This window comes from Bos grunniens, chromosome 23 (genome assembly GCF_055505025.1).
Source record: "Bos grunniens cultivar Pamir isolate PY7600 chromosome 23, Bosgru_T2T1.0, whole genome shotgun sequence".
NCBI lineage: Eukaryota > Metazoa > Chordata > Mammalia > Artiodactyla > Bovidae > Bos > Bos grunniens.
Genome location: NC_141187.1, coordinates 23,243,255 through 23,260,468, shown reverse-complemented (window position 1 = coordinate 23,260,468; position 17,214 = coordinate 23,243,255). Strand labels below are relative to the sequence as shown.

General features: G+C 36.8%; 1 protein-coding gene across 6 annotated transcripts in view; it reads left to right on the top strand.

The window, feature by feature from the left end:
• MMUT (methylmalonyl-CoA mutase) overlaps positions 1-17,214 on the top strand; it is a 41,239-nt gene that overhangs the window by 8,803 nt on the left and 15,222 nt on the right. For all 6 annotated transcript variants that reach the window (XR_015152752.1, XR_015152754.1, XR_015152753.1 and 3 more), the window contains exons 4-7: positions 3,020-3,177; positions 3,920-4,091; positions 6,102-6,350; positions 16,907-17,018. Coding sequence is in view for 3 of the 6 variants with exons in the window: in XM_086370733.1 (XP_086226859.1) it covers positions 3,020-3,177; positions 3,920-4,091; positions 6,102-6,350; positions 16,907-17,018 (691 nt within the window). In the remaining 3 variants the exon portion in view is untranslated. The remainder of the gene's footprint in view (positions 1-3,019; positions 3,178-3,919; positions 4,092-6,101; positions 6,351-16,906; positions 17,019-17,214) is intronic.

Sequence of the window (17,214 nt, the reverse complement as noted above, 5' to 3'; positions counted from 1 at the left end):
TAGAATGTAGGAATTTTTATAAAATGCCATAACCTAATTTGAATTTGGTAATTGAGTCTGAGTAGTAGTTATACTATAGTCAGGATGTGGGATTTGTGTTTGTATGTATATTGTTAGTTTTTATTTTTTAGTCTTTAATGTACTAGTTTTATGGTCTGTCATTACCTATAGGAGTCTGAACAGTAGGCCTTTATTGTAGTTTCTTTATTGTTAAAATTTTTATTCTCTGATAATTGTTAGAATCAGGGAGGGCTCATTATTTACACTTCTTTATTTCTCTCCAGATTTCAGAATCAATTGTGAATAGACACTGGTGTCAGATAGATGAGAATCAAAATAGCAACTTTGTTTCTGCAAGAAAACGGGATTAGAAGATATCACTTGTATCTGCAACCACAATAAGACCCCTAATATTTCACCCCTGAAGTAGGTTCATTTTCCCCAGAGTGGTAGGAAAAGAAGGTTCTTATAGTATTTCTATATTAGCAGCAATCCTTCCACAGGGAAACATAAAGCTTCATTTCCTCTAAGTAATTCATTTATACTTTCCCCCGTCATTCACACTTTACTTTTTGGTGACAGTGCTCTTTTCTTATCTACTTTAAAATTAGACCATTATTTCACAGTAAAGGGCAAATTATTATGTCATCAAATGTTTTTTATTTAAATCTCTTTACTTCTTATAATTGCCATTCTCTCAGTACCCTTGCTAGTATTGCCTACTCTCATTTGATATTTAGCCTTTACACTTTTCCATTTTGTTTTTTTTTTTCATAGATTCCATCTGCCCATGTGAATTGTTTAGAATTATACATGCCTATCACCTTTTTCAATTTCACAGACATGCATAAGAGGATTTAGTTGAGCAGTATATGACAAACACACACACAAATAGTAGTACCTTTAAGTAAATGAAGATACTAAGAGAAGTTCTCTTTCATCTAAGAGAAGTTGGAAGGTAGGCTGTCAAGGTCTTGGTTATATGGAAGCTCCACAGCCATAAGGATTCCTGTATCCTTTCATTTGGCTTTCTCCTCTATTTTTAGTGTGCCAACTCATGATTAAGGAAGTAGGGAGGTGGACTTTGTTTGGGGAGAGGGACTCCACCCCTCTGGTTAAAGGTGAACTTCCAGAAGGAAAAAAACCAAACTTCTATTTACATCTCAGTGGACACACAGAGAGGAGATTGGAAATGTAGAACACATTGGCACTCTGACTGCATGGTTCATATACAAGAGGAAAGTGGAGAATGGTTCTTGGGGTAGATAGTAGCAATCTGCTATCATGGACTTGGACTTTTAACCTTGTGAAAGATTCTAATGTCACCTGCAAGTTCAAGATTGCTTTATATAATTCTTCATGTAAGTGATAAATGTGCTAGTTTCAGATATTGATGAAATATGTTATATTGAAGTACTTTGTAAACTTTTATGTTATTCCTTTAAAAAAATTTACTTGTGGCAAGACACATATAACATAAAATTTACCATCTGAGTCATTTCCAAATAAACCATTCAGTGGCTTTAACTCCATTCACTTTGTTGTGTAACCATCACCATCATCTATCTCCAGGATTGTTTTCATCTTGCAAAAGTGAATCTCTGTGTCTGTTAAATACTTTCCATTCTGCCCTCCCTTCGGCCCCTGGCAAATACCATTCTACTTTCTGTTTGTACTTATAAGTGGAATCATAGAGTATTTATCTTTTTGTGTCTGGCTTATTTCACTTAGCATACTGTCCTTCAGGTTCATCTACATTGTAGCTTGTGTCAGAATTTGCTTCCTTTTTAAGACTGAATAATATTCCAGTATTCTAATATTTCTGTTATTCTTAAAGAAATTCTATTAAACTGCTGTCAGTAGGGAAGCACCTGTTGGTTTCCTTGCTGCTTTCTTTGTAACTCTAAATATACTCAAGTAGTCTGTCAAGGCCATGTAATTCAGTCCCCTTATTACTTTGTGATGAACGTTTTTTCAAGAGCTGTTGGTTATAAAAAGTATTTGCAAGTATAAAATACAGATAATCCATACCATACCAACAACTAACTTTTTTTGAATACTTTATATATAGGCATAATACTAAGTGGTTTTGGTGAGTCATTTCTTTTAATCCTACAACTCCATGAGAAAGGTAGAATTATGATATCTGTTTTATACTTTAGGAAGGCACAGGATAACAAGGTTGAGAAACTAGCTTACAGTCCCCTGGCTAGTTAAGTGATAAGACTAGAATTTGAGTACTCTGACTTGAGTTCATATTCTGAACCCACTGTAATGAGTGTCTGTGATTTAGTATTATTTATTTTTGATTAATTCTTGGAAGGATAATAGTTTTTTTTTTTTTTTTGGTTCTGCAGGTCCTGTGTGATATGTACCCTATCTAACATGACATTTTAGGGGAATAGTGGATTAGTGATTGTGATAGAAGGAACCTGTCTGAGATATCCTAAGCATTAAATGTCATAGTAAATCAAACTGAAATCTTTGAATTTTAAGTCATGCGTTTTTCCTGTTTAGTTTTCACATACAGTACTAGCACTGAATCGTTTTCTTTTTTCCCCCCCACTGTGTACTTATTCATGTTCGGATAATTAATAACTAGTTAACAATAATTAAATTTATACATCTTCAGCACATATGCCCAAAGACTTGAAGTCTTAGGACCTCATATGAGGTCAGAGGCATCAATTTCTAATTAAAGATGTTATCATTCAGTTCTTGAGCCAAAGGTTACATTCCTAATCTCAGCCAACTAATTCAATGTTTAACTTTTGGTGCTGATCAATGGTTGATGATTCCTTTTCACTAGGAAATAAAACAGGTACATGTAGTCCTTTGTGGTTCATTGGATGAGCCATTTAAATTGAAAAATGAATGTAACTAAACATTAAATATTTTCAGTTAATATTATATCTGAATTGAACATCATTTTCAAGTAGTATTGTCTCATACAAAATAAATTTAATAGAACCTTTTTTATATTTTTATTTAAAGTTGTGTTTTTTATTATTTTATATAGCACATGCCAAAATTTAATTCAATTTCAATTAGTGGATACCATATGCAGGAAGCAGGGGCTGATGCCATTCTGGAACTGGCCTATACTATAGCAGATGGTTTGGAGTACTGCAGAACTGGACTCCAAGCTGGCTTGACCATTGATGAATTTGCACCAAGGTGAGTAAATTAAACTCAAATATTACCTCAACGTTAAAAAGTTTATAGGACTATTTTATGAGTGTATAGCAAAATATATTGATAAAATGAATTTGTGTGTATAAATATACCAGATTCTTTTAGGGAATAAGCCAGTAGTCTTTATAATTATTAATAAAATGCAGAGTTAAGCTTGACCATGCTGCTGCTGCTGCTAAGTCGCTTCAGTCGTGTCCGACTCTGTGTGACCCCATAGACAGCAGCCCACCAGCCTTCCCCGTCCCTGGGATTCTCCAGGCAAGAGTACTGGAGCGGGGTGCCATTGCCTTCTCCAGTACATGAAAGTGAAAAGTGAAAGTGAAGTCGCTCAGTCGTGTCCTACTCTTCGAGACCCCATGGACTGCAGCCTACCAGGCTCCTCCGTCCATGGGATTTTCTAGGCAAAAGTACTGGAGTGGGGTGCCATACTTCTTTGTAAATTAGAGGAATTTTGTTCTCTGCTATTCTGAAAATAATTAACTGACACATTTTGAAAAATAATTTAAAAATGTAAATATAATTTTCAAGATAGATTTATCTTTTTTCTTTTAAAAGACAAGTCTTCTATTATAGGTTTAAGGTTATTGAAGTATATATGCTTTGATTTTAATTCAAATTAAGTTATTTGAAATTAAAATCTGAGCTTTTGTGTATGTCTGTGTGATGCATTTAGTTTTATTTTCCATTTTATAATCAGATTTTGGACTTAACATTACTATTTTAGGTTGTCTTTCTTCTGGGGAATTGGAATGAACTTTTATATGGAAATAGCAAAAATGAGAGCTGGGAGAAGACTCTGGGCTCACTTAATAGAGAAAATGTTTCAGCCTAAAAACTCTAAATCTCTTCTCCTAAGAGCACATTGTCAGACGTCAGGATGGTCACTTACTGAGCAAGTATGTATGAATTTTAAGAAGTCATTTATTTTCTTCTAAGCAACTTGGCCTAGGCAAGAAATGCATTTAAGAACTTTTCTGCTAATATTTGAAAATCACAATTGTTCTGAAGTGAAAGTGAAGTCGCTCAGTTGTGTCCAACTCTTAGCAACCCCATGGACTGCAGCCTACCAGGGTCCTCTGTCCATGATTTTCCAGGCAAGAATACTGGAGTGGGGTGCCATTGCCTTCTCCATAAGACCCAGCACAGCTAGCTAAATAAAAAAAGTGCAGTAACTAAAAACTGGTCACAATTTGTTAAGTGTCTGACTAAAGTTGAGAAGGTGACACCTCCCTGTGCAGACATCATGCTGCTGCTGCTGCTAAGTCGTTTCAGTCGTGTCCAACTCTGTGCGACCCCATAGACGGCAGCCCACCAGGCTCCCCCGTCCCTGGGATTCTCCAGGCAAGAACACTGGAGTAGGTTGCCATTTCCTTCTCCAATGCATGAAAGTGAAAGTGAAGTCACTCAGTAGTGTCCAACTCTTCATCACCCCATGGACTGCAGCCTACCAGGCTCCTCCGTTCATGGGATTTTCCAGGCAAGAGTGCTGGAGTGGTGTGCCATTGCCTTCTCTGAGTTTTTCTGAAGCATAATGCATATTTAATGTTTTATACAAATTATAATAAAATTTGCTCCCTCTAGTGGTTAACAATATAAAATCATTTAAATCTTAGCTTGTATGGCTGTGTGTTTTACTTTTTTAACAGTAAAAAATAAGTGATGATGAGGAAGAAGTACAGTTATAATTTAATATCATCTTAAGTAATTTTAATGATTAAAATTCTTAACACAAAACTTCCTCATTAAAGTTGGTGTTATACATACTTTTTATGTATGTGTTATATGTTTAAGTAAGCATCCATGCAAATAAACCACTTAAAAACTATTGTCACTTGGATAATCTATTTTCATTTCACTTAATTAAAAAATTATATAGTGGTGATCTTTTTAACATGCATTTTCTTAATATATTGAATTATTTTGATATATCAAAAATAAGTTATAACTTTAAAGTTACATTGCTTTTATACATTTAAAAGCAAATAAAAACTAGAAGTATCCATATTACATATGACTTCAGGTACTTATAAATGGAAAAATACAGATTTCAGTTTTGGAAGGAATTTCAGTAATCTTTTTTGCTTAATCCCCTCATTTTTACAGCTAAGTAAACTAAAGTTCTGGAGAAGGCAATGGCAACCCACTCCAGTCCTCTTGCCTGGAAAATCCCATGGGCGGAGGAGCCTGGTAGGCTGCAGTCCATGGGGTCGTGAAGAGTCGGACACGACTGAGTGACTTCCCTTTCACTTTTCACTTTCATGCGTTGGAGAAGGAAATGGCAACCCACTCCAGTGTTCTTGCCTGGAGAATCCCAGGGACGGGGGAGCCTGGTGGGCTGCTGTCTATGGGGTCGCACAGAGTCGGACACGACTGAAGAGACTTAGCAGCAGCAGCAGCAAACTAAAGTTCAGAAAGGTCTAGTGACTTGCCAAGATCACAGTTAGGAACAGAATAAACTAGAAGTCATATTTCCTGTCTCATAGTCCATTCTTTATCTGTTTTATTAATAAATCATCACCAGTTTTGGCCACCTCATTAGAGTAGATACTTAAGGTAATTAGGAAATAGTGAATTATGAGATGAAGGATATTAATAATCTAAGTAGACAATGTATTGCATTCATGATGCTCATATAGAAGATTATTTAGGCGATAAAAAATAAGCACAACAAATATTTAGTATTTCAAATGATTATAAGAGGCAATGTTTTATTGCTTAAGCACAGACTAGGCACCTGGGCTCTTAATTCTAAGTCTAGTTTGTTTCCTAATTTGTTTATTTGATAGTCTGAAGACTAAGGCAGATTTTGGCAAAGAAAGTATGCATCAGGCACTCCTAATCGTATCATCATTTACAGCTGCAGTATATATCAATTGGCTTGTTTTGCTTTTTACTAAATGTTTTAGGATCCTTACAATAACATCATTCGTACCACAATAGAAGCAATGGCAGCAGTGTTCGGAGGTACTCAGTCTTTGCACACAAATTCTTTTGATGAAGCCCTGGGTTTGCCAACTGTGAAAAGTGCTCGAATTGCCAGGAACACACAAATCATTATTCAAGAAGAATCTGGGATTCCCAAAGTGGCTGATCCTTGGGGAGGTTCATATATGATGGAATCTCTCACAAATGATATTTATGATGCTGCCTTGAAGGTGAGTTTCTCCTCTTTGAAACTTTGCTGTCAAGATTTACAGATTTATGAAGATTTATAGATTTTTGATTTATAAATGAGATCATTTATAGATTTGTATCAGAATTTATAAAGTGAGAGAAAAGGGGAATTTTAGATTTGACTTTATTTAAAACTGAAATTTAATTTAAAAATATATTTTTATTTATATTATTCAAAGAGTTAAAAAAACAACTGAGGTTAAAAGGCTATAATAAAATAAGCAGTCCTTCGTCCTCCACTTGCTTGTTTTCATGCTTCCTTGAGTGAGCTACATTTTTTGTTTGTTTCTGTCTCCATATTTTAAAATTACACGTGTGTACTGTTTGTCCTGACTCAGTCCGTTTTAGACCTTATCTATTGCTTTGCTAGTGTGGTGGTGTGGTATTTTAGCTGGATCTTGCCCCTTCTTTCCCATCATACCATAATACTCATGTATTATAATTATATCTCAGTGTAAAACCTTCCTGAAGCCCCCTAAATTCTTATTCAATTTAGACTGGTTTCTCTCTGGACCATTACTATCCTTGGACTTCCCTTTGTCATTACTCTGGGAATTCTTTTCACCTCTGCTATGTTGAATCTGTATCCTGAGTCCTGTCTCTTTGTTGATTATCCCTTGTTGTTCTGAAGCACATCTTATGAGAACCTCCTAAAAATGGTGCATGGGAAATGAATTATTTGAAACTTTGGACGCTTGAAAATGTCTTTATTCTACTTTCATATTTGATAGTCTGGGTTTGGAATTTTTCATTTGAGAGTTTGTAAGCAAATATGTAAGTTTTCACCTACTTTTTATTCCAGCTTCCAGTATTTCTGCTCAGAAATCTGATGTCATTCTCACCCAGGCTCTTTCTTTCTGAAAGCTTTAGGATCTCTTCTTTATTTTTGTATTGATATATCTTTGGTATGTGTATTTTTCCCTACATTGTCCTTGACCTTTGGTGGACATTTTTTCACCTGGCCGCTTCATGTTTTCATGGCTCTGGGAAATTGTCATATATTATTTCTTTGGTAATTTCTTTCCTGTCATTTTTCTGTGGTTTCTCTTTTTTAGAACTTTAGAGATCATGTTCTGACATTCTTATAATGCATCTTTGAGGGGTTTTTTCCTGTTTTTTTTTTTTTGAAGAGTCCTCAGCTTTATCTTTCTACTTACATACTTTAAAATTCACGTATGTTTTTAATTTCTAAGAGGTCACTTTTATATCCTGCTTTTTCTGCTTGCATGTCATACTATTTGTTTCATTAATACAGAATCTCTTCTTCCTTTTCTGAGGATAATTATATCTTTTGGAGTCTTCTCATATATCCTGTGTTGTCACTGTTTCCTCAGTGCACCGTTTTGTTTGAGTTTTATTCAGAATGCAGGGTTTTGTTTCATACACATCTTATCCTTGCCTCTTCCGATACTTGAGGTTTCATAGTCCAGTGCTTCTCTAGTCTAGTAAGTTTTGGTTTTCCTGACAGAAAGGGAAAAGGTAGTTACAAACTCTCAAGTAGTTTCCATCTTTTTAGCTTCCTAAAAGATTCTTGGCTTCTGTTGAATCTAGTATAGGTTTCTCTTTCTTAAATTCGACAGGGGAAAGCCAGTTTGACCTTGCTCCTTTCTGAAAAGTCATATCCCATTCCACCATCCATCTTCCACTATCTCATGTATATATGAGGCTGTGATTGAAGGTGTAGATGTTTCTTGATGTCAGTAAAGATAGAGTTGTATCATTACTCTATTCCTCAAATCAAAAATAAAATGGCATTTTGAAATTGTTTTTTAGAGTCTTTATTTATGTAACTAAGGAGATTTTATTTATATAACTAAAATTAAAGACCACACAATTAGTGTTATCTTTAGTTGGCTTCTAAAACAAGTGAGAGGTGTTGTGTTTTCCAAAATGGACTTGTTAGTTCTTTGTTGTCTTTTTTGTTTTGTTGTTTTCTTGATTTTGTTTTTGTTTTTGTTTTTAAAATTAATTAATTTATTTTAATTGAAGGCTAATTACAATATTGTGGTGGTTTTTGCCATACATTGACATGAATCAGCCACTGGTGTACATGTGTCCCCATCCTAAACCCCCTCCCATCTCCTTCCCCATCCCATCTCTCTGGGTTGTCCCAGTGCACCAGCTTTGAGTACCCTGTTTCACGCATCAAACTTGGACTGGTCATCTATTTCACGTATGGTAATATACATGTTTCAATGTTATTCTCTCAAATCATCCCACCCTCTCCTTCTCCCAAAAGGTCCAAAAGTCTGTTCTTTATATCTGTGTCTCTTTTGCTGTCTCACGTATAGGGTTATTGTTACCATCTTTCTAAATATCATATATATATATATGCTAATACTGTATTGGTGTTTTTCTTTCTGACTTACTTCACTCTGTATAATAGGCTCCAGTTTCATCCACCTCATTAGAAATGATTCAAATGCATTCTTTTTTAATAGCTGAGTAATATTCCATTTTGTATATGTACCACAGATTTCTTAACCATTTGTCTGCCGATGGACATCTAGGTTGCTTCTGTGTCCTGCTGCTGCTGCTGCTGCTGATGCTAAGTTGCTTCAGACGTGTCCGGCTTCCATGTCCTAGCTATTGTAAACATTGCTGCGATGAACATTGGGGTATATGTGTCTCTTTCAATTCTGGTTTCCTCAGTGTGTATGCCCAGCAGTAGGATGGCTGGGTTGTATGGCAGTTCTGTTTCCAGTTTTTTAAGGAATCTCCACACTGTTCTCCATAGTGGCTGTACTAGTTTGCATTCTCACCAACAGTGTAAGAGGGTTCCCCTTTCTCCAACCCTCTCCAGTGTTTATTGTTTGTAGACTTTGATAGCAGCCATTGCTGACTGGCATGAGATGGTACCTCATTGTGGTTTTGATTTGCATTTCTCTGATAAGGAATGATGTTGAGCATCTTTTCATGTGTTTGTTAGCCATCTATATGTCTTCTTTGGACAAATATCTGTTTAGTTCTTTGGCCCATTTTTTGATTGGGTCATTTATTTTTCTGGTATTGAGCTGCATGAGCTGCTTTTGCGATTAGTTCTTGTAAGTTGCTTCATTTGCTATTATTTTCTCCCATTCTGAAGGCTGTCTTTTCACCTTGCTTATAGTTTCCTTCATTATGCAAAAGCTTTTAAGTTTAATTAGGTCTCATTTGTTTATTTTTGCATTTATTTCCATTACTTTGGGAGGTGGGTCATAGAGGATCTTCCTGTGATTTATGTCAGAGAGTGTTTTGCCTATGTTTTCTTCTAGGAGTTTTATAGTTTCTGGTCTTACATTTATGTCTTTAAGTTAATTTTTGTGTTAATTAACTTAACATTTTGAGTTAATTTTTGTGTATGGTGTTAGAAAGTGTTCTAGTTTCATTCTTTTACAGGTGGTTGACCAGTTTTCCCAGCACCACTTGTTAAAGAGATTATCTTTTCTCCATTGTATGTTTTTGCCTCCTTTGTCAAAGATAAGGTGTCCATAGGTGCGTGGATTTATTTCTGGGCTTTCTATTTTGTTCCATTGGTCTATATTTCTGTCTTTGTGCCAGTACCATACTATCTTGATGACTGTGGCTTTGTAGTAGAGCCTGAAGTCAGGCAGGTTGATTCCTCCAGTTCCATTCTTCATTCTCAAAATTGCTTTGGCTATTTGAGATTTTTTTTGTATTTCCATACAAATTGTGAAATTATTGGTTCTAGTTCTGTGAAAAATACCATTGGTAGCTTGATAGGGATTGCACTGAATCGATAGATTGCTTTGGGTAGTATGCTCGTTTTCATTATGTTGATTCTTCTGATCCATGAACATGGTATATTTCTCCATCTATTTGTGTCATCTTTGATTTCTTTCATCAGTGTTTTGTAGTTTTTTATATATAGGTCTTTTGTTTCTTTAGGTAGGTTTATTCCTAAGTATTTTATTCTTTTTATTGCAATGGTGAATGGGATTGTTTCCTTAATTTCTCTTTCTGTTTTCTCATTGTTAGTGTATAGGAGTGCAAGGGATTTCTGTGTATTAATTTCATATCCTGCAACTTTACTATATTCATTGATTATCTCTAGTAATTTTCTGGTGGTGTCTTTAGGATTTTCTATGTAGAGGATCATGTCATCTGCAAACAGAGTTTTACTTCTTTTTTTTCCATCTGGATTCCTTTTATTTCTTTTTCTTCTCTGATTGCTATAGCTAGGACTTCCAAAACTGTGTTGAATAGTAGTGAAAGTGGGCACCCTTGTCTTGTTCCTGACTTTAGGGGAAATGCTTTCAGTTTTTCACCATTGTGGATAATATTTGCTGTGGGTTTATCATATATGGCTTTTATTATGTTGAGGTATGTTCCTTCTATGCCTGCTTTCTGAAGAGTTTTTTTTATCATAAATGGGTATTGAATTTTGTCAAAGGCTTTCTCTGCATATATTGAGATAATCATATGGTTTTTATCTTTCAATTTGTTAATGTGGTGTATCACATTGATTGATTTGCAAATATTGAAGAAACCTTGCATCCCTGGGATAAAGCCCACTTGGTCATGATGTATGATCTTTTTAATATGTTGTTGGATTCTATTTGCTAGAATTTTGCTGAGGATTTTTGCATCTATCTTCATCAGTGATATTGGCCTATAGTTTTCTTTTTTTGTGGCATCTTTTCTGATTTTGGTATTAGGGTGATGGTGGCCTCATAGAATGAGTTTGGGAGTTCATCTTTCTCTGCAATTTTCTGGAAGAGTTTAAGTAGGATAGGTGTTAGCTTTTCTTTAAATTTTTGGTAGAATTCACCTGTGAAGCCATCTGGTCCTGGGCTTTTGTTTGTTGGAAGATTTTTGATTAGTTTCAATTTCCATATTTGTGATGGGTCTGTTAAGATTTTCTGTTTCTTCCTGGTTCAGTTTTGGAAGGTTTTACTTTTCTAAGAATTCGTCCATTTCTTCCAAGTTGTCCATTTTATTGGCATATAGTTGTGATAGTAGTCACTTAGGATCCTTTGTATTTCTGTGTTGTCTGTTGTGATTTCTCCATTTTCGTTTCTAATTTTGTTGATTTGATTCTTCTCCCTTTGTTTCTTGATGAATCTGGCTAATGGTTTGTTTATTTTATTTATCTTTTCAAAGAACCAGCTTTTAGTTTTGTTGATTTTTGCTAAAGCCTCCTTTGTTTCTTTTTCATTTATTTCTGCTCTAATTTTTATGATTCCTTTCCTTCTACTAACCCTGGGGTTCTTCATTTCTTCTTTTTCTATTTGCTTTAGGTGTAAAGTTAGGTTATTTATTTGATTTTTCTTTTGTTTCTTGAAGTAAGCTTGTATTGCCATAAACCTTCCCCTTAGCATTGCTTTTACTGAATCCCATAGGTTTTGGGTTGCCGTGTTTTCATTTTTGTTTGTTTCTATGCATATTTTGATTTCCTTTTTTATTTTTTCCGTGATTTATTGGTTATTCAGAAGCATGTTGTTTAGCCTCCATATGTTTGTATTTTTAATAGTTTTTTTTTTTTTTCCTGTAGTTGACATCTAATCTTACCACATTGTGATCAGAAAAGATGCTTGAAATGATTTCAGTTTTTTTTGAATTTACCAAGGCTAGATTTATAGGCCAGGATGTGGTCTATACTGGAGAATGTTTTGTGTGTACTTGAGAAAAAGGTGAAATTTATTGTTTTGGGGTGAAATGTCCTATAGATATCAATTAGGTCTAACTGGCCCATTATATCATTTAAAGTTTATGTTTCCTTGCTAATTTTATGTTTGGTTGATCTATCCTTCAGTGTGAGTGGGATATAGTCTCCCATTATTATTGTGTTACTGTTAATTTCCCCTTTCATACTTGTTAACATTTGCCTTACATATTGAGGTACTCCTATGTTGGATGCATATATATTTATAATTGTTGTATCTTCTTGGATTGATCCTTTGATCATTATGTAGTGTCCTTCTTTTCATGGCCTTTATTTCAAAGTCTGTTTTATCTGATATGAGTATTGCTACTCCTGCTTTCTTTTGGTCTCCATTTGCATTAAATATCTTTTTCCAGCCCTTCACTTTCAGTCTGTATGTGTCCCTTGGTTTCAGGTGGGTCTCTTGTAGACAGCATATGTAGGGGTCTTGGTTTTGTATCCATTCAGCCAGTCTTTGTCTTTTGGTTGGGGCATTCAACCCATTTACATTCAAGGTAATTATTGATAAGTAGATCCCATTGCCATTTACTTTGTTATTTTGGGTTCAAGTTTATAAACCTTTTCTGTGTTTTCTGTCTAGAGAAGGTCCTTTAGCATTTGTTGAAGAATTGGTTTGGTGGTGCTGCATTCTCTCAGCTTTTGCTTGTCTGTAAAGCTTTTGATTTCTCCTTTATATTTGAATGGGATCATTGCTGGGTATAGTAATCTGGGTTGTAGATTTTTCTCTTTCATTACTTTAAATATGTCCTGCCATTCCTTTATGGCCTGAAGAGTTTCTATTGAGAGATCAGCTATTATCCTTATGGGGATCCCCTTGTGTGTTATTGTGCTTTTTTCCTTTGCTGCTTTTAATATTTGCTCTTTCTGTTTGATCTTTGTTAGTTTGATTAATGTGTGTCTTGGGGTGTTTCACCTTGGGTTTATCCTGTTTGGGACTCTGTGGGTTTCTTGGACTTAGGTGGCTATTTCCTTCACCATTTTAGGGACATTTTCAACTATTATCTCCTCAAGTATTTTCTCATGCCCTTTCTTTTTGTCTATTTCTTCTGGGACTCCTGTGATTCGAATACTGGGGCATTTAACATTGTCCCAGAGGTCTCTGAGGTTGTTCTCACTTCTTTTAATTCTTCTTTTCTTTTTCCCTCTCTCCTTCATTTATTTCCAACATTGTATCTTCCACCTCACTTATCCTATCTTCTGCCTCAGTTATTCTACTGTTGGTTCCCGCCAGACTGCTTTTGATCTCAGTTATTGCATTATTCCTTATCAATCGACTCTTCTTTATTTCTTCTAGGTCCTTGTTAAACATTTCTTGCATCTTCTCAATCCTTGTCTCTAGTCTGTTTATCTGTAACTCCATTTTGTTTTCAAGACTTTGCATCATCTTTACTATCATTATTCTGAATTATTTTTCAGGTAGACTCCCTGTCTCCTCTTTGGTTTGGTTTGGTGGGCATTTGTCATGTTCCTTTACCTGCTGAATATTTCTCTGCCTTTTCATTTTGTTTAGATTGCTGTGTTTGTGGTGCCCTTTCTGTAGGCTGGAAGTGTGTGGTTCCTTTTTATTGTGGAGCCTGCTCCCTGTGGGTGGGGTTGGACTAGTGGCTTGTCAAGGTTTCCTGGTTAGGGGAGCTTGTGTCTGTGTTCTGGTGGGTGGAGCTGGATCTCTTCTCTCTGAAGTGCAATGAAGTGTCCAGTAGTGAGTTTTGGAGTGTCTATGGGTTTGGTGTGACTTTGGGCAGCCTGTATATTAATGCTCAGGGCTATGTTCCTGCATTGCTGGAGAATTAGTGTGGTATGTCTTGCTCTGGAATTGTTGGCTCTTGGGTGGAGTTTGGTTTCAGTGTAGGTATGGAGGCTTTTGGGTGAGTTCTTGTCTATTAGTATTCCCTGGAGTCAGAAGTTCTCTGATGTTGTCGGTTTTGGATTTAAGCCTCCTGCCTCTGGCTTTCAGTCTTATTCTTACAGTAGCCTCAAGATGTCTCTATCCATACAGCACATGATAAAACATCCTAGATGATAAAACATCTTCGTTGATGGTGAAACAATTCTCCACAGTGAGGGACACACAGAGAGATTCACAGAGCTACGTGGAGAAGAGAGGAGGGAGGAGGGAGATAGAGGTGACCAGGAGGAGAAAGGGGGAGTCAAAAGGGGAGAGAGCAAGCTAGCCAATAATCAGTTCCCTAAGTGTTCTCCACAGTCTGGAGCACCTGGAGAGATTCACAGAGTTACATAGAGAAGAGAAGAGGGAGGAGGGAGATAGAGGTGATCTGGAGGAGAAAGGGGGAGTCAAAAGGGGAGAGAGCAATCTAGCCAGTAAGCAGTTCCCTAAGTGTTCTCCACAGCCCAGAACACCCAGAGAGATTCATGGAGTTAAGTAGAGAAGAGAAGGGGAATGGAGGAGATAGAGGTGACCTGGGGGAGAAAAGGTAGAGTTAAAAGGGGAGAGAGCAATCAAGCCAGTAATCACACCCCTAAGTGAAAATGGGTACTGAAGATTAGATTCTTTTTTTTTTTTTTTTTTGAAGATTAGATTCTTAAAGGTACAAAACTGATAACAAATACCAAAAAGCAAAGATTAAAACTCTAGAGTAGAGGTTAGATTCTCAAAAATACATATTAAAAATACAAAACCAATCATTATAAAATATATATATATATGAAATTTGCTTTAAAAATAGGGTCTTTTTATTTTTTTGCAAGGTAATTGTAGGTTATAAAAATGAAAATTAGAGGAGTAATTAATAACTTAATTAAAAAATTAAAAAGTGATCACAGTAAAAATATATCTAGGAATTTCTTTGGAGCTGTTGAGAGCAGTGTGGGGTCATTTCAGTTTCAGATAGTTCCTTGTTCCAGCTTGTACTTGTTCTCAAGTTCTATAGGCTGCCTCCAATGCTTAGTAAATGTTAACGACAGGGTTTTAATCTGTTTCACCTGTCACTTCAGAGAGGTTCCCTCTTGTTTATTTTGGCTTCCTCTGTTTGCAAGTTTCTTCAGTGTCCAAATTCCATCCTGACACAAGGGTGCAAAGGTGGTCACTTGTTTAGGCTCACTTGTTCAGTTGTGTTATGGGGAGGCAGGGTACTGCAAACAGACATTGCTGGCATGTGTGGGGAGTGCTTGCTGTGGATGGACCACACTGGGTTTGCTCCAGCTCAAGGCAGTGTGTGCTTCCCAGGGCTAAGCTGCTCAGGTTCTGGGGTACTCTGCAAGTGCACAGACTTAGTTAGGCATGCGTTTTGTGCCCTTCCCAGGTCTGAGCAGATCAGGCGACCAGGTTCTTGGTGAGTGCACTGTCCCAGGTGGGCTGTGCGTTTTAATCATCTCCCTGGTCTTGGCTGCTTGGTTTCCTGGGTGCGCCACGAGAGCATTATCTCAGGTGTGCTGGGTGTCTCCCTGGGGAGCTGATCTCAGGCTGTGACCCTCCTGGCCGATGTCAACTGTTCCAGGATCCGAGGAAGATGTGGTTAGCAGCTGGGAGCCTGCTCACAGTTTGGTGGAGAATGCCGGTCTCTGGGGCCGAGATTGCAGCAGCCCCTTGCCTTTTGGTTCAGGCTGTCACAGGCCTGCCTCTCTGCCTCCGGCAAGGGATAGGGGCCTGTATGCAGCCGACTAGCTATCCTTTGGTATTCGCTCAATCCTTTGCTGTGTGAACGGGCCAGTCTGCAGGTTAGAGCCTTTCGCAGTAAAGTTCTCTTTTTTTTTCCTCTCTGGCTATCCCACAGTTTGGGTTGCTATCTCATGTTAGCTCCCTCAGATTGTCCTCAGGGCATTCATGTCCTGTCCTTAACCTAAGCACCAATTATGCAGCCCATGCCTCCCTGTCCAGCCCCCACTTGCTGGTGGCAGATGCAAGTGTCTGAGCTACTTCTCCACTGGCAGTTGCGGTTAGGCGTGTATTCTGTGGGCTTTTTTTTTCTTCTCCCTGTTATGTTGCCCTCTGAGATTCCAAAACTCCCCACAGACCCACCTGTGAGAGAGTTTCTTACTGTTTGGAAATTTCTCCTTCACGCCACCTCCCCAGGACGGGTCTCTGTCCCTAACTCTTGTCTCACTTTTTGTCCTTTATATTTTATCCTGCCTCCTTTCGAAGAAAACGGGCTGCCTTTCTGGGTGCCTGGTGTCCTCTGCCAGCATTCAGAAGTTGTTTTGTGGAAGTTGCTCAGCATTCAAATGATCTTTTGATGAATTTGTGGGGGAGCAAGTGGCCTCCCCGTCCTCCGCCATCTTAGGTCCTCTCTCCCCTTCTGTTGTTTTTTTAAATGATTTTAAACATAGAATGTCCTTTTTAATTGATGTAATTTGCATATTTACATTGTGTTAGTTTAAAGTGTACAGTGTAAGGATTTAATATATGTATATATTGTTAAAAAATTATCTGAATAAGTTTGGTTAACATCCATTACTACACATAGTTACAGATAGGTTTGCTTGTAATGAGAACTTTTTAAGGTTTACCCTCTTCTGAAGTGAAGTCGCTCAGTCATGTCTGACTCTTTGCGACCCCATGGATGGAGTAGCCTGCACCAGGCTACTCCATCCATGCGGTTTTCTAGGCAAGAGTACTAGAGTGAGTTGCCATTTCCTTCTCCAGGGAATCTTCCCGGCCCAGAGATTAAACCCAGGTCTCCCAGATTGTAGACAGACTCTTTACCGTCTGAGCCACCTATCACACAATATTGTTAGCTCTACAGAATTTCTAATCAATGCTCTTATTACTTCTTTTCTCAAGAAACATTAAATTTACCACTAAAATAATTTATAATTTTATTAACTTTAGTATTTACATAGCATAACATGTTTGTACTATTTATTAAAATATTTTCATATTTTCTTCTAATTTTATTAATGTATTTTTCTTATTAGCTCATTAATGAAATTGAGGAGATGGGTGGAATGGCCAAAGCTGTAGCAGAGGGAATACCTAAGCTTCGAATTGAAGAATGTGCTGCCCGAAGACAAGCTAGAATAGATTCTGGTAAGACAAAATAGAAAAGGTTTTACGTGAAATGAAGTATTTAAAAAGAAATATTAATTTCTATTTGAAGATAGCACATATAGTTAATAGAACAAAAGTTATGGATAAGTGAAACTTGGATAAAATGTTTCTCATGAATCTATATGTATCTAGCTCTGTGTTGTATTTTTGCATGCCTGGATACACATGGGAAAAC